Consider the following 17,945-nt stretch of genomic DNA (forward strand, 5'->3'; position numbering starts at 1 on the left):
GAACATTTTCAATTAAAATCATGCATTTTGATATGACACGGGGTTTATGTGTGTATGCATAACGATATGTCGATTTTCCAATATTTGTTTTCGAAGGACTATTTAATATTTAAATTTATTACAAAATACCTCTTAAACCCGTCAACGAAATCCGTATATGCTATCAAATACGAAGATACACTGTTTAAAGAATTTCTATCAGTTCTGACACCAAACATGTGTCTTAATATCTCGAGAATATGGACAAACAGGGCTAAAATAATCACATCTAAAATAATCGTTATGCCATCCTGGTTGAATCAACTTTTTAATAAATGCATTTACATACGTCAACAGAAATGACATGACAGCAAACTAGACATCCTTCAGCATGTTTATTTCACATCACGACAAAGATAAACACACGGCGATCATCAATTACTTCTCCCTTTCTGGTCTTAAAGTGTTTACTTTTCCGCCATGACTCATGGACGACCTCAGAAGCAATATTTACGTAAAGACGGCCTGCACGTCCTAGCTTCACGATAACGAAAACAAACTTCGTCCCAATCGCCCATGTGGAGGAGGACCTGGGGGTATAGTATTGAGACTAGAAGTCATGCCACTTACAACATGCCTACAAACCAAGTTCGAACCGGTTGAACATAAATACAGGGCCTACGAACCACGGAACCAGATAAATTGTTCTTGGGTGATAAACCTGTTTCAGTAACGCGTGGTTTACATATCTGGGTTAAGGGGTAGCAACGTTAACTGGTGTGAGAATGGTTAGAGAAGGAATACCAATGGTTCAAGGTCATGTCCAGCAAAGCCGCCGTGCAATGGCAATTGTTTACAGCATGTACAGTTTTAAAGAGCTTTCCATGCCCTCCATGCATGGCCTTTGATCATTTATTCTTGTTTACGTTATGGATCTACCATATTGCATAGGCTAACCTGAAGGTATAAGCATAGTTATTTTAGTTTACGCCTGTACAGATATGTGTTTATGTGTTTTACCTTGATAAGGGGTTGGGTGAACTGGGGTTATTGCACTTATGTAGCGACGTGTGTGTGGCTACTTGTACTAGCCCGGACTAATGCCAATGTTTTATTGCTACCCCACTGAGATACAATGCCACAGTTTACCGTGGATACCCCACTCAGACTGACTCCGAGCCTGCCAGACCTTGTTTATGCCCTTAACGCCGAGCACCAGGCATGGTAATAATAAGTACCCCTTTGAACGTGTTTTGGTACCTCGGTAAGAAGTACTTTCTTCCTTTATTGTTTCAAAGGGATTGATCTTTTACGAGGACTTAATCCGGTCGAGAATACTTTAAGGATAATATTTTTTGTAATACATAGATGGTACAAAGTAAAACGGTTGTATACAAGAAAATGTTACCCTTGACTTCTGGAAATATTCTATTGTTATGTATATATATCATGCTCATACCTAGTTTGTACATCACTTGCTTGATAACGGTGTTAGAATCTACACCGAAACGTCGCCCAATTGTAATAAAGAAGTTGCTCATCCATAACAATTTGTCTTAGTTACCATTCCGACTTCTAAATGCCACTCAAAGAAGTTCTTGAAATATTTGTTAATTCTAACATTGTCAGTTCTGAAAAAAAAGACATTGCAGAGTATTCTTTCACACAGAAGACCACACTCACGTCAGTTTGTAAGTGGAAGACTAATATCCCCAATCCAAGAGTTGAGGCGGGATATGACACTCTGTTAAGTAAAGACTTCTCTACAGATGTGCCGTGATTCTTTGATTGAGTCATGAGTGAACACTCAGAAACAGTTCCCGCTCAGTAATACAACTCAACTTCGAACCAATATGTCACGTTGTACTCAACAATAGTGCATACAGAATCCAGGTTAAATGTGTGTATAATTGAGCAACTGTTTTGACGCTGCCGTTATTGATATTCCGGCTATATGAAGGGGTGGGCACCTTTAATGGGACTCATACATTGTTCCCATGCATGGAATCGAACGCGGATCTTTGGCTTAGCTTTACAATCCAGGCTACCCAACGGCTCCTTGTTGCAGAACGTTACAAAGCTTTTTATTATGGTTTGATTATATTTAAGATGTGTCTCTTGCCTTAACTTAAATTTGTTTTTCATCTTCATAATTGAATCTGATGGGGATGAATGGTGCAATATTACTTTGTCTAACATTAATTACAGCACATGTGACATGTAAACATCCCGTATGTTTTTTTATGGGTTGAATAATGATATGTTTACGATGCTACTGGAGGTGAGTGAGTGAGATGTTTTGGCTAGATGGACCGCACTGTAATATATGAGTTCGTTACTGTACTTTAATCACCATCCACTCACGTCGGTCTAGGAGCTCTCATGATAATTACAATGATTGACAGCAATTAACCAGCCCTAATACAGGTGGTGAGGCGGCTGCGTCTTTTTCCTGCTTTGTGTCTGATGTATGTGTTTTACTGTTACGGTTACCGGTAAGGCAATCCCAACTTGGAGTCAACACGTACACTAATCGACAGAATTAATACTGTCTGTGGAAGCACGCAAGGAAGGATGTTCTGTCAACATTCATGAACGGATATATTGCATATCTACAGGGAGTGTTCCATAATGAATGAGGGCATATTGCCTCATGGAGTCAGAAATAATCCAGTTTTATTACGGCGAGATTATCAACCTATGGTTGATATAATGAGCAACGACCCACGTCGTCAGTTACGGACACAGGTGATGACCAAGGATATACTTGGACGAAAAAAACATTGTATGTTTTGTGTGTGTTTGTTTGTTTGTTTGTTTGTTTGTATGTATGTCACGGGTGCCAGCAGTGGAGCAGGATAAGCTCACCTTTTCGTTAACGCCTGGTCTCATCGCTATTTGATAGTGATTCATAAATACATGCTCATGATACAGTCGGAATCGAACAGACTCTTATCTAGCAGATGTTTCTTATGAACATGGAAAGGGATTTTTAAAGTAAAGTCTTTTCCATAACTTCTTTTCTCGAAAAGATTATAATTTCCAGATGTTGATGCCAAGCCGATTCCATCACACCAATGTTTACGAGGTGTCTGAACACCTGTCATGCGTGAGGTTGTGGTAGCCTAACTATTTTTGTACGTATATTGTCGGCGCTTTGCAATGCAGAAGATCGTTAAGTAAAATTTATGTATCTGTATCTTAATTTGTCTGTCGCGTCCATTCGCTTTGTAGCTGTAATCTTGTGCTCATATTTTTGAAGCCAGGTTATGATATAATCTGTTAGTGCTTTCATATCAAATACTAGCTTCATGTTATTACATCAAATACTTACATGTAGAGCTTTGGCTGTAACATATTTTAAACCCTAAAGTTATCTCAATACAAATAAAATAAAAAAAAGAAGCCCATAGACTTTTTTGATTTTCAGAACCTGTAGTTATCTGGACTTGCCGAATAATCTAGACTTGCGTGGGCTGTATTGGATATATTTGTTTCAGGGTCTGACAGACCCCCATCCTAGTACACCCACTCCTCGCTTCCCAACTGTCCCACCTACCACCCACTCCCGCACCCTCACTCGCCTACATCCCCGTGCACCCGTAACCCCAGAAGTCCACATCCCCGTGCACCCGCAACCCCACACGTCCACATCCCCGTCCACCCGCTCCCCCACACGGCCACATCCCCGTCCACCCGCTTCCCCACTCGCCCACATCCTCGTGCACCCGCTCTCCCCATGTCCACTCCCCCTCTCCCACTACCCCCTACTCGCTACTGCTTGATGAATTCCACAATCAATACTCGTCCACTGAAAGCATTTTATCCAATTACCTGGTTCAAAATGGACTGAAGTGTATCACTACTTTGATTGATATTGAAAAGCTTGATTTGTCTATACACATAACGCATCCGCGCTGTTTCGGTCACGTAAAGTTCAAATTAACGTTGTGTGTGATTAATCCGCCGCCGTGGTGTCTCTCGTGGTCATCACGGAATTACGTACCTAACACAGTTTGTTTCCTATGGATCTGTTCGTTCTGACGAGGTCTTTTAACAATAATACGATAGCCTAGAAATAGACAGGCGGCTGGTTCCTCATTTAAGGTTGTCTATTTTCAGCTAAGGGTGAGAGCATTTCATGACGACAACGCGATGCCATTGTCTCTGATTGACAATAACGATGATACTGAACAGGAAATTATTAATGATATTTTCTGTTTCCTATTTTATACACTCAGTGTTGGGTGTTTTATTGGAGACAACAGGGAGTGCAGTATGGGAGTGTTGTCTGTGGTTAATGGTATTCGCCATCAATCGGTTCTGATCGAATTTGTTCAAATTACATTATTGATTAACTTGTCATTATAGAGTACATGAAACTATGTTGTTTGTATGACGATCGAATTGCGGTGGCCCTGTGGTTAAGGTACTTGCTTCTCAAGTTGAATACTCCGATTTGATTTTACATGGTTACAAAGTATGTGACTTTCCTTGAATATTTCGCCGTTATAGCAATGACATAGTGCTTAAAACAGCATTCTACACACACACTATAATCAATAATCTAGATTCTGCTCTGTCTGGGATAACTGGTTCTGTAATAAGTGAAAATGATAAAACCATTTCAAAGATCAGACGAAATCTCTACTAAATGTAGGCCATTGTTCGATTCCGACTATATCAAAATCAAGTGTTTATGAATTACTGTAATGATACCAGGTGCCCGCGGAAACATGATTGTGTCCTGCCCCACCGATGGCACCCTTGACAAACGCATGCAAAGGCAAGTCAACTGGTCACCTGAAACAAAGGAACATGTGGTCCAAGTTGCGAATGGTATGAAGCATTATTGTAGTCACAGATACTTCAAAGTTGGAAATGCCTTCCATATCTCTACTATAAGCCGTTTAAAAAGATCCACTAAGGCCTCGACTGAGACACATTATGATTTTACATTACGTTCCTTTAAGTTTGTGTGTATAGGTGGATGTATATAAAAGAATGTGCATACATGCACGAATAAGTGCGTGGAAAATGTATGTATGTACATTTTACAATCATACATTAAACGATACTTGATCTGTCAGCTACGGTGGTGAACCCATCAGTAATTTATAGGCGCCATTTGACGATGTGCTGCTTAGAAAATTACACAAAACAATATTTTGTATAATGCCCACATCAATATATAATCCAATCCTCTCATGGTTTCAAAAGTCTCTGCAGCAAAAAACAAATTAATCCCAGAGCCTTTACTTTGTTATACACCTCCCGCAGATGAACGCCATGTTCATTATTCTGATTCCTTTGAACGTCTTGCTTTGATGTGGTCTGGCTGGTGTGTTGCATCATGTGCAGGGTTGTCAATATTAATGAAGATACGTTACACAGACAGTGCAGCATGGGCAAGTGGCTTATATTATTTAAGAAGAAGAAGAATCACTAATTGGTAAAAATGTTAAAATGTCTTATCAATGTTTGTTTGTTTTTTTGTTTTTGTTTTTTGCATTTTGTGCGCCACTTTTCCCTTATGTTATTGATAAAAAACACTAAATTTCTTTACGTTTACAGGCAGAATTATAAAACTCAGCTTATAATAAAAAATATATTATTGAAACATTCATGATCGTAATCGCAATAGAATTTTCTTCTCTTAAGTCGATCTCTAATCTGTATCATACAGTTTTGCGTGAATACAAATAGCAATGAAATGCCTACTAGTCAATCTGATGCTGTCCAGTTGCATCAATATTCCAGCATAATCGCGGTGGGATACTTCAAAAATGGATTTCACACAGTGCACCCATCTTAGGAATCGAACCCGGGTCTTCGACGTGACGAGCGAACACTTGAACCATTAGGCTACCTCACCAACGCCTATAGCTGTGAATTTTTTGTCTCACTTCGGAAGAATCACAATGTTCTTATCTTACCAGCTTGTAATGCATACGTACATTCGTATACAGAATCCCCGCTTCGATAAGACAAGGAAACTAGAAACAATTTGGGTGAGCTGCTGTTGCACTTTGGGTGGTAACTGTTATAAGTGGCTCCCTAAACGCATCGGAGTATGAGTAAGCGGCCAACTAAATCTGTGGACTGACTTCCACTGCAGACAGGTGAATGCATGAAGAATGTGTCTCAACCCCTACGTCTGTGATTTGGAGCGAGTTTGAGTTGTTCGGTATGAACATCATTGATGTACTGTAGATGGATACCTACATGTTGTAGTGATTTATTGTGTTATCGACATACAAAAAAAGCTATGGTGCTCAGGGTAATAGCATCCCTTGACGAAAACACATGTGTGCAGATTGAGTCATCTTGCATCACCACGACCATGTTTGCCAAATACTCAATTTGCGAACACCTGGTGTCATCACTGATTTTCAATTATCCTTTCATATAATTTTCCCACTATTTTGCCTTTTACGGGCAGTGGGCTCTTTTTTTGAAGATGCTCGACTCTAATGTTTCTCTGGCGCTGACGTTTTATGTTTACGCGTGGACCCATGGCTTTGATGAGAAAGACTCTTCCTCTTTAACCTCTGAAACCTGCCTCTCTTTGACACCTCGTGTAAACGACATAGCTCTTGCCTTAACATGCCCTCTCTGATTACACGTAGGAATACGGTTATATAAACGTCCGTGTCATGAGCGTAAGATACCATCTGGTAGACATTTAGTCGGGGAATGAAACCCTGTGATGTCTACCTCAAGATATTAATTCCGGCATCCTGTCTATCACGAACACTGTGAACATCCTCATGTGAATATGAGCTTGAAATCTCATCATTGGCTTTTTATAAGTGTGCTATTGCTTACTTGTTATGTTTGTATTGATTTAATATGATAAATACGTGGATAAATGAAGGCATTTAGATGTTACCTCATGTGTAGTATCTGATAGCTGGACGTTATGTATATCTGTGGTGTATATTCGGTGAGAATTAATTGACTCTTTCGTCGATGGTGTTGTTCACTGCACAGCACTGTTTACTCTGAACTTGTAACATCAATACTAACACACATAAACGAATGATGGCATTATGTGTAATGACTGATGTTTGAGCTAAACAAATTATATGAAAACATTCGGTTGCAATTAATTGCGTCCTTCATAGGTACACTGCATGTGGGTTAATATTTTCACTGCGATGTTTATAATGAACTTGTATGATCAATACCCGACGGAACTGTGGAGGTCGTGGCTGTCGTACCTGCTTGTGTAATTATGAATAAAAGTGGAAGTGAAAACAATAATAGAATACCAGCACATAGGAGTTATAATGGTGACAGTGACGACACGTGCACCAGGTGTCATATAATTGTGACATGAACAGGCATTTCATTATGAGTAACAATAATCATTCTAAACATATATAGCAACCGACTTGTAGTAAAGGTAAAGGTATGTCACAGCATGCAATTTGCAGACATTTTTTTAAATGAAACAATTTTATAAAATCGATTGTGCAAACTGAATGCAACATTCTATTCACCTTAATATTCTTATACCTATATTTGATATCCATACTTTTCTATTTAACTAATTTATGTTTTACTGCAACATTCTAAAGCTAGTTTATTTTCCCATGACTTATTTATGAGCCGCTTTACATCGCTGTCATATAAATATTCAATATTAAACTGGAACGGATGAAAATGTTACTAATACACTGTCCTGTTAAAGCAAGTATACACTAGAAAATTGGATTTGTCCAAAAACTACAAACTTTATCAAAACAATCGCCGCAACACTGCCAACAGTAATTTTTTAAGCACACCTATGACACATTTTAGCCACCATGAAGCATGGGTGTATATTTTCTTTTGATCGGGATTTTGCATGACAGACATGATATAGGTGTCATGTTCCTAACATGCGTTTCTAAATATGTTATGGTTAAAGTGTCGATCAGATTTATTCTTTGCTGTTTATGCACATAGCAAATCAGTTAACTATTCCTCTGCAGAACCATCAAATAGATTTCCAAAACTGAATTAGAATACATTGGTCTTACAAGGACACGTTTCCACTGCATGTGAACACATACCATGATTTAGCCTTCTTCATCCATGACAAGAAGGTCCGGACTCGTCTGTTTCTAAATAGAAAATCTATAATATAATCCTATGGGAACCAAATTACCTTATAGCTTACTTATCACATAGTATCGTGTCACTGATACTTGATCTTGCAATGTCTATTCATTAGTACCATGGATAGTATGCTTCTTTGACATGTCCATATTGTTGAGGACAATCGTTTCATTTACATCAAAAAAAGCGTCCAGTTACTGCTAATTACTGTTAAATCGTTCCCTGTCGGAATGGTTTGCAATTTAGGTCTCTAAATGTATGTCAAAGCGATTTTTGAGGATGTGTTTTTCGTGTTAATGTATAGCGTTATCGCCGGTTTCAATGGTAATGGACCCATCCCTCAATCTTAAATGGGTTTTGGAACAGGTTCTAGTAAAGTGGCATACATTATTCTTAATGATTAAGGTATACATAAGGTGTTGCAACATAGACAGGGACAGAATCCCATTACATGTCTATTCTCATTCAGACATGTGTTTGGATGAAGGGAGGGATCGTGCTGTGAAATGACACGTATAAGAAATGGAAGGCGTTACGGTCAACCAAATAACATTATAACATTGTAAGTGTTCCACACAGGATTCGACATGACATTTGATTTTGTGAAAAAGGTATATTGAGATATGTTGCTTTTGGATATTTTAATAGCAACAGAATGGGTTTTTATTGACAAAATAAACAAGGTTTCTGAGGTGACCATTTAATCGTTTGTCAAGAATTCTGCTTAATACTTGTATAATTTCTTTGTTTCTTTTCCAGATGATGAGTGTGAATCTCACAACCTATTTCCCTCAGAAGACGAAATACGACAGAACAAAGCGATCGACAGTCACTATTTAGGTAAAACCTTTAGTTCAAGTAATCTTCATGTAATTATCATTTTAGGATTAACAATCGTGTAACATAACCCTAATATTAACTGATACATGTATGACACCATGAAAGATGAAGCGAATATTTACGTTTATCTGTAATTAAACCCCCAACTCATATTAATGTCACTCCACAATCAGTCAGTATGCTGAAAATAATCTATTATGTTATTGCAAGAACAAATCCAAGAGTAACATGTCTTCATATACCTGCATTCATTCTACACATATAATATCTTACCTATTCCTGTAATATAATCCTGTTAGACAATCGTATCCGTCATATTTCTATTAATATCATTAACAAGAAATAGATTACAAAACAATGAAGTTGCAATGGAATAAATAAAGCGACATGTCGCTCGTCCTACTGATAGACGTCATTCTCTCTGGCACTATAGCCAATTAAATGCGAGAGCCCATGACGGGTTTGTCTGAGAGTTTTATGGGAATTCGCGACATACACCTTTATTTCCCCGGTAAATAAATCACTTGCACAGTTGTACAAATACATCTTGTGTATAACTGACACGATTTCTAATACACACGACAGTACCATTAACATTCCTGTGGAATCATAATTCCTGTTGGTTAATGGTTCCATCAATGACACTAGGCCTACTGTGATGAGATGAATCTCATCCATCGGTTTCACTGCTGCTAAGATGATAATGTAGACGTTTGTGTATCTGCTAGGAGTATGTTCATTGTAAATTCTGTTATAATATACTGCAGAAGAAATCATATGTTGTCGCAATTTGTGAAACTATATCATATATATTAATAATGGATAATGTTCAATGAATGATAATTAAGCCACATGTTTCACCGTGGACCTGACGTTTGTCTTCATTATGCGAGTTTCATCATTTCTGTAGGAATACCCGAATGACCTTACTCTCTGTTTGAGAGTTCATGACAACCAACCATGACAGTGAATGTGAATGTGTCTTCATGGTACAGTTAAACCATGTTTCTGATCTTGTGATTCCAGTAGAGTAAGTGAGTGATTCCAGTAGACAATCCACCCAACCATAACGGATAAAGAAAACATCAGATATAACGATGGTGATCCGTATTGCAACCAGTGCCATGTTCACCATGTTTACCATGTGCCCTTGCATACCTTCAGCCAAAAGAAAACAAATACAAAAGTACACGAAACATGTTAAACATGCGCAACTGCTAAACATCCTCCTCATCACATCACCTTAAAGTTTAAGTTATACTCTTAACACGAATGAAGTGTTTTCATTATTTTGACGCAGGTTGCGTGATAGAGGTATTGCATCAGATGGATACATTCACTGATTCAAATCTTGTAAACATTATTGTTCAGATGGGCCTAACGAACTGATAAAGATTGGTATGTACCCTTCACAACGATGTCATTTATACTTTCTTGTTTGTTCTATTTAGTTCCTCCAAGCTTCACTTTAGCATCCGTTGTCTGATAGTATACAATAGCATCAGCTTCACATCCCTTACGTTCTGCATGGAATTTTAGATAAGGAAAAGATACTCCGCATGACAATAACACACAATATATATGTCGACTGTTGTTTGTAGGTGCAATTTACGTATTGAGTATTTAATAAGTCGCTTCAGGACCGGCTCTTATTTCATAGCTTTGTTGTAGTGCTCTACATTTGTTGTCAATTTCAATTTTGAATATGAAGTTGCATGCTATATTATAGCTTTGTTCTATCATGCATATGTGATCAAAACAAATAACGGATACATGCATATATATTTTATATCAGTTATAATGCTAGCATTTATAACTGTAAGGACAAGATAAAGTTCAAAGACACCATAATGTCATTGGATTTGTCATCATTATTATCTTTGGAAGAGTAATGCGACTGTATTTTTTTTAGCTTTTTTCTTGTGGATTTGAATATTTTATGCATCACTTTTCATAGGATACTTCTCAATAACCCCTCGCTGTTGTAACGCTTTGAGTTATGTTGTTGAGGATTTTATCAGACATTGGCGATATTGCTTCAAATGAAACTAGTTTTATTCCCTGGCGTTTCCGTTATATTTACAATAGCATGTTCCTACGCTTACGTGAAACTGTCCTTGCAAATTTCTAAACCTTCAAAGCCTCAAGAACGGTGATGACCAGTGTAAGTCATGCAACTTGAATAACACCAAATCAGGTAAACAAATGGCTTTAATGGTTAGACGTCATTAAGCAAGTTCTTACAACACTTGATATAAGTCACTTAATAAAGCCATCTTGCATTTAGAGTTGCCCTCATTAAAGTGGAAGCTTAATGACATATACATAGACATCTGGGTTCGTGTAGGTGTTCACCTGCACATGATGTCATAAGTGACGAGGCCTACGAACAAATGGTTAGTACAGCTTAAGTCGCCCATGTCATCGGTATATTAAAATTGTTATTCTTTTTTTCACAGAAGTTAGGGTGTTGTGTTATGATCTTCTACATTATGTTTGCAGAAATATTTTGTGAAATCAAATATTGTTAAAACATCGAAACATTCTTCTATCGGGTCATGTTAAAGTATCAAGTATCAGATATATGACATGTCATGCCATACTGTGTTGAAGACTCCTTGTAAATCTGTGTTACATATTGGGTATATAAGCAGGATCCAGTATTGTGGGTAAGTTGTAACAGGAAAACTCTACTTTCTGAAGCTTTAACGGCATTTTAGTGCATTCTTGCAGTATGTTTGCCGGGGTAATATTCTGAACTAAAAAAGTAAGGGATCATGAACATTTTGGGGGAATATTATTTGTAGTGGTGAAGACTGACCACACATTTCATAAAAAATATCATCAAAAATATTCATGATCCCCAAAATGTTTTGTTCAGTATATATCAATTAATGTATGTGGGCTGAGATTACTTCTGTTGTATCCGTCTTTCAACACACGTACTCTTTACATGTCGATAGATATATAGTCCATGTCGATTGTTTATTAAGTTTTCCACCTTACCATTTTGTCATGCGTTGAGATGGCATTTAACAATTTCCATTGCATTGCAGACTACACAAGGACGGCGATTGCCTTCACGATCATCGCCCTAATATTGATGGTGATAGGTCATATGTTCGCGGTGTACACCTTGAAGCGACCTCGATACATCATCAAGAGACTGACTGCTCTGCTGCATCTCATGACAGGTATAGGGTCTTAAGTTCACGGGGAAAGTATACAGCTTTGTCCGCTAGCTCGAGAATACTAAATTCTGCTGAGGAGAAGAAAACATCCAAAGAGTGTAGTCCTCATTGTCTAGTAGTATTTCGGAGGTAACATCCTAAACCAGTTCTCAATGCTTCAATTTTGATTCAACTGTGAACAACTGACAATAATGGACATTTTTATCTGCACACTAGCTGCACACTCTGAGAACCAGTGAAAAAGTTTTCTCAAAAAACGAAAGAGTGAGTTTGATTTTACGCCGCTTTTAGCAATATTCCAGCAATAGCACGGCGGGGGACCCTAGAAATGGGCTTCGCACAATTAACCCATGTTTGGAATCGAACCCGTATTTTTCAGCGTGACGAGCGAACGCTTTAACCACCAGGCTACCCGACCGCCCCCTAAAATAACGAATTTCTTAGGCTGCAACACATGAAGTATAAAATCTCGTGATATGTTCAACAAAGTAAATGGGCGAAGCCCATTTCTGGTCTGGTGATATTGCCGGAACATTGCTAAAAGCTGTTTTAAAGCGGCTTAAAACCATACCCTCTCCAAAAACATCTTCTTTCTCCTCGGGATATTCTGAGTTATCATGAACAAAATGCCCCAAATAATATGATGTAAATTAAATAACACTTATTAAGGTTATTTTCTCATATACTCTTTACAAATGGTTTACGATGCTGAGGGTACTGTAGAGTACAGCTTGAGTTGCCATGCCATATATTCAACCCTTTCCTTCCATAAAACATATGTTTGATTCAACCATTATTTGTTTCAGCTGCCTGTATTCTTGTTCTGAACGAAGTGTTCTCCAGAAGCGTGGAACATGGTTTGGAACATCTTCCAGACAAGTATCCTCAGGGGGTAGAATCCTCATACGGCTTTTCATACGTTTTCTCTTGGCTTGTTTTCGTCGTATATGTCGCCGCGGGACTTTTGTTTTTATTCATCTCACACAAAAGGAAGGCGGACATGGCCGATACTGTTGATGTCATGGCGGAGCAGGATGAGCCAATGCAGCTGGGCAGAGTTTGAACGTTCCTGATGTCGTTATGTATGCGCAAGTGCGAGCAAGTGGCAGTTAAGTTCCGGTTCACCCGGAAGTAGAATTGTGCCTCTGACCACATTTTGATGGAATGATTCAGGACATAAAGGACACTATAAGTGAAATAGCAAATAACACTGATGATACAATTAGCCACAAGAACAACACATCTTGCTAACATTGTGTTGATGAAGCCAAGAGAAACAGAAACGAAACAACTCAGGATGATCAGTTTCGCTTAATCTGACCGTGGCTTGCCACCTTACATTATGCAAAACATGTAAATGATAAAGTGAACATATACTGACATATTATAACTACCAACCGATAAACGTGGCGATGCAGTGATGACAGTGTGCTTTACATGGATTGGAAAACCAGAGAGATCTAGCACCTTGAATTATCCTATCTCATGGGTCGTTTGAACCGATGTGCATAACCTGGCCTTGACCTTCATTAATCATCGATGAATTTGGAAATGATTTCAGAGAAATTCCCATAAGTCGAATGGTGCTTTCCCTTGTGATATTGGTAATGATGAAAACCGCTGGTTCGTGCTCCTTTTCAATGAGATCAATCACCATTATTTTTCAACTTAGATTAGTTACAGTTTCGTGTGTTTTCCACTCCAAATGGCTTCCATTATTGATGACACTTCATTCTTCACTCAAATATGTGTTTGGCAAGGATATTCACTGTGTGGTTTATATACGCCAATAATATATGCATAAAGATTCCATAATACAACACCACTATTAACGTACATTATCATTGTGTAATTACCACTATCTCGTATAGTTTATCATGATATGAATACATGATCATGAATCAATATGTAGCCTAGTCTTAAACAACAATGAATTTCAAAGGTGCCATATTCATGTACATGTATGTGTTTCTTTGCAAGATTAAACAAAACGTAGTATTTCTTATCAGTTTTATATATATATCATTGGATTAGCAAATCGTCTATGTAAAGAATATAATTCTTATGATATTGTTATGCTCAATGTGTAAAGTAATATGTAATCTTTAATGCAATTTCCATATTGATGCACTTTCTGTTGTATTTTGATGTGATTTCCATGTCATGTCAACTGAACCATCCTAATATCCAACACGGCAGGGAACCTGTATATAATATTATGTGCACTGATTTTCCAATTTCAAGCTTTTCAACTTTTCAACATCTCCCATGCATGATTCCGTTTCCAGTTCTTTAATACGCCATTTTTTCACTCCCTGATCAATCACGTGATGTGATCATTGAGTACGATGTCAATTTCTTCTTACACAATTGCATGTATTGTTTGTGTTTCTATTTTGCTTTTTCGTCATTTCCTTTTTGTATCACGCAACACTTATTCCAAAGACCTTTGTCTGAATTGATGCAGATGTTTTGATTGTAGAGCACATTTGAATTCATCACGGATAGACTGGAGAGTTGTTGAGGGTTTGGGACAAGGAAATACATTTCCTTCTTTGCCCTTTGCCCTTTGTCCTGTGTCCTATTACAGATTTGTAAAATGTTGATAACATTGTATGTACCACATTACATGTGTTTACCATAAAAGCGACGCAGTCTGACCATAGTCATAGGAAATATCTGCCAAATACAGAGTCCACTAAGCGAAGCCATTTATATATTTATTGGCTCAGACCTAATTTTTTTATAAACAAGTTCATAAACTTTTCATTTGTAGTGTAATAATTTCAGAAATCTAAACATTATTATACCTACTATCTAAACAAGTATGTATGAGTTCAACAGTTACCTGAAATCTTGTAATTCATATGTTTCGGAAATACACGCCTAGAATTCGGGAAGTATTTCCAGAATTACGATCAGCCAATCAAGATTTTGTCCGGAAGGTAAAATAGCTGTAGGGTTGATCAATAGCTTTTAACGAATAGATACGGAAAAGGACTTGACTAAGTCGATGAATTGCGGAACTGATGAAGACCTAATGATCTGAATTTAGAATGTTAGGAATCCCCAGACACGACGTACAAAGGAATAACATGGCAGCGCATTTGCTTGATCTTAGAAACGTTTCTCAAATTCCCTTTCTTCTTTCAAGAGAAGAACGGTGAAAGAGACATGTTGTATGTATCGTCAGTCTCAGCGGCCTTGCATTATCGCATATTTCAAACATCCACAATTTACCTCAAAATGTTATCAGTGTAGTCTAGTTATATAATATGAGTGTTCTAAAACATATAAATCAATCTTATTTGCATAGAGGTTTAACATATACTGTCCCACTATTAACTTTCTCTATTAGCAAAATATAGATTATACGGAATAGATTAAGCATGTGTGTTTTGAGATGATTGATAACAGCTTTATTACATATCTTTATTATTAGTTGTATTTGTCACCAGGTTAATTAGTATTCTTGCAGACAGTAATTGTAAATATAAATCGTGAAGGCCAGAGAAGAATCAGTCTCGATTATCTGCCAATCTCGATTATACTGAGTGGTGACAATTGTATGACAATCTGTGATGACACTGGTGTTCGCGAAAAGGGTAAGCATATCCTGCTCATACATGTCCATACACATGTGTTAGCAATGATTTCCATGTGAAAAACTATTCTAACAGTTTTGAATTTTGTTTGTTTATGTGTGTTTATTACGTTTTTCAAACCCTCGAATACAAGATAACCAGATATTGGTTATAACCCATGTTATGCCATTGTGATGTCCTCTTATTGAACCTACGTAAATCCTACGTAAATCCTGATTGCCCTTTCTGTGACTATTATACCTTAGCCATCATTTTAGGTCACTCCGACCAAAGATCCAAGTGGGATTATGTCATTGCGCGTTGTCTGTCTATCTTTCTGTCCATCCGTTTCCTTTAGACATCTACAAACCGGAGACTATACCAGCAATGAATTTAAGTTTTGAAAACCTTTTGAAAACCATATTGCCCTGGGAGCTGAAAAACCTTTCAAACGGGGTTCCTATTTCTTTTTGATTGAGAAACATGTTTTCCGAAACTAGAGAGAGATGACGCTACGCACATGATAATGAAGGCGCCCCCATCGGCTTTTGCCTTTGTAAACGATATCGCTAAAATAACATTGAATTACCTCTCAAAAACTTGACTTTGCTATTGCATCGAATACACAGCATGAAAAGTGAGATTCTCCTTTCCGGAAACCTTACCATTTTGGATCCGGAAGGGTTCCTAGCCAGAAACCTTGCGGATATCTTATAAAAGTGTGTCAAACATGAAATGTGTATTTATGTGTTTTTCACTGAATTAACCAAAACTTTGTTAGTTGGTTTAACAGTACCAAAGGTTTGACATCCTCTGCCTTAGAGGTTTGCCGAAACGGAAAGCTGATTTTTCATGATGTGGTGTCATCTTCAGGCCCGATTATCCCCCATGCCGGCAAACCATTTTACACAGCCACTTGGCATCAAAACGATGAAAACAGCCACACATTGTTCATTATGAAAACAATTACTGCTTTCAACTTGCAGTCAACGACGGCTTCATGGGAGGCACAGTTGTCTAAGCCTGTGCAATTCGGAGTTGCGTTCCTTGGGCACATCAGAAAACCTTGGTCGTGGGTTCGAATCTCATTTCACTCCGATTCTTGGTTTGTCAGCACCATACCTGTGCTCGTGGGTTTCACCATACTGGTAAACGTCTGAGACCTGCATCACTTCGGGATTTCCTCCCACATTAAGCTGACACGTCGTGAAATAACGAATACTGTTGAAAGCTGCGTATATATAATTCACTCACTCACTCTTACCAACGCCCTACAAGCATATAATTATGGATGTATCACACTGTATATGAGCGACAGTACATTGGTGTTATGTTTAGACGTGTTCCTTGTTCTTGAGTTGTGTTATAGCCTTATCAATACCCACTGATCTCACGATCACATTGTAAGAGTCTTTGCGATCTGTAACCATATTTGATCGTTGTAACACCAACATACGATTTGAGTTACCAGATCGAAAGACCTTGATTTAGTATATGCACTTTTTACGGTTGTCCTTGATCTAATATGGCACGCCCCATCTCCTTGAAACAGATCTCTATTTTGTTACTGTTTGATATTTATTGTTCTGTCCTTTACACATCGAATAAACGACGAACACCCTTAATGATTTTGTGTTGTAATTTCCTCTCACCTTGTGCAATCGTATAAATAATCGTTACCGTGAAACTAAAAATTACAAACAATTACAAATATCGTTTTAACTTTTCACACAAAACAGCGACATCGGAGATTTGTGGAACTGTTCTGATTGCTTGTTGAAATCAGAAATTGGCAGCTCTGAAAGATATTTCATCTGTGTTATATTTGATATGCAAGTTATGATTCATATTCGTTTTGGTTGAATGCTTAGAAGAAGGATAATCAGCAGTGATGTTTGGCGCATTGTTAAGACAGCACATACAAAGAACCTACATTGCACATGGACTGACACAGAGCATAATACATGTCTTGCCAAATAATGCAGGTATTGACAGACGTCGACCTGACGTCGACCTGACGTCGACCTTGAAGTGTCAGCGACGTTCACTTCCATGTCTCGTTTTAGAAAAATCTTATATTACTTTTGTCCCAACGTTCTTACAATATGTTGAGTCAGCATTAAGGATCCGCCATGCACTGTTTGACGTTTTCCTTTCTACATCATCAGATCTAACGCCATAATATAACAGCAGAGTTCAAAACGACGTTAAAGGAAACGCTTAACCTCATTTGATCTTCTCTAAT

At 37.9% G+C, this 17,945-nt stretch overlaps 1 protein-coding gene across 2 annotated transcripts in view; it reads left to right on the forward strand.

Annotated features, from left to right (window-relative positions):
• The window catches only part of LOC139469606 (epithelial membrane protein 2-like), a 44,348-nt gene extending 27,063 nt beyond the window's left edge, over positions 1 to 17,285 (forward strand). Inside the window, exons 2-5 of one of the 2 annotated variants that reach the window (XM_071251817.1) lie at positions 8,845 to 8,925; positions 10,297 to 10,323; positions 11,982 to 12,119; positions 12,923 to 17,285. In XM_071251817.1, the coding sequence (XP_071107918.1) occupies positions 8,845 to 8,925; positions 10,297 to 10,323; positions 11,982 to 12,119; positions 12,923 to 13,179 (503 nt within the window). In that variant the 3' untranslated portion in view covers positions 13,180 to 17,285. The remainder of the gene's footprint in view (positions 1 to 8,844; positions 8,926 to 10,296; positions 10,324 to 11,981; positions 12,120 to 12,922) is intronic. The other variant, XM_071251818.1, reaches the window with a different exon arrangement.
• The last annotated feature ends 660 nt before the right edge of the window (positions 17,286 to 17,945 follow it).

Source organism: Haliotis cracherodii, unplaced genomic scaffold (assembly GCF_022045235.1).
Source record: "Haliotis cracherodii isolate W230 unplaced genomic scaffold, xgHalCrac1.p SCAF_2, whole genome shotgun sequence".
NCBI classification, from domain to species: domain Eukaryota; kingdom Metazoa; phylum Mollusca; class Gastropoda; order Lepetellida; family Haliotidae; genus Haliotis; species Haliotis cracherodii.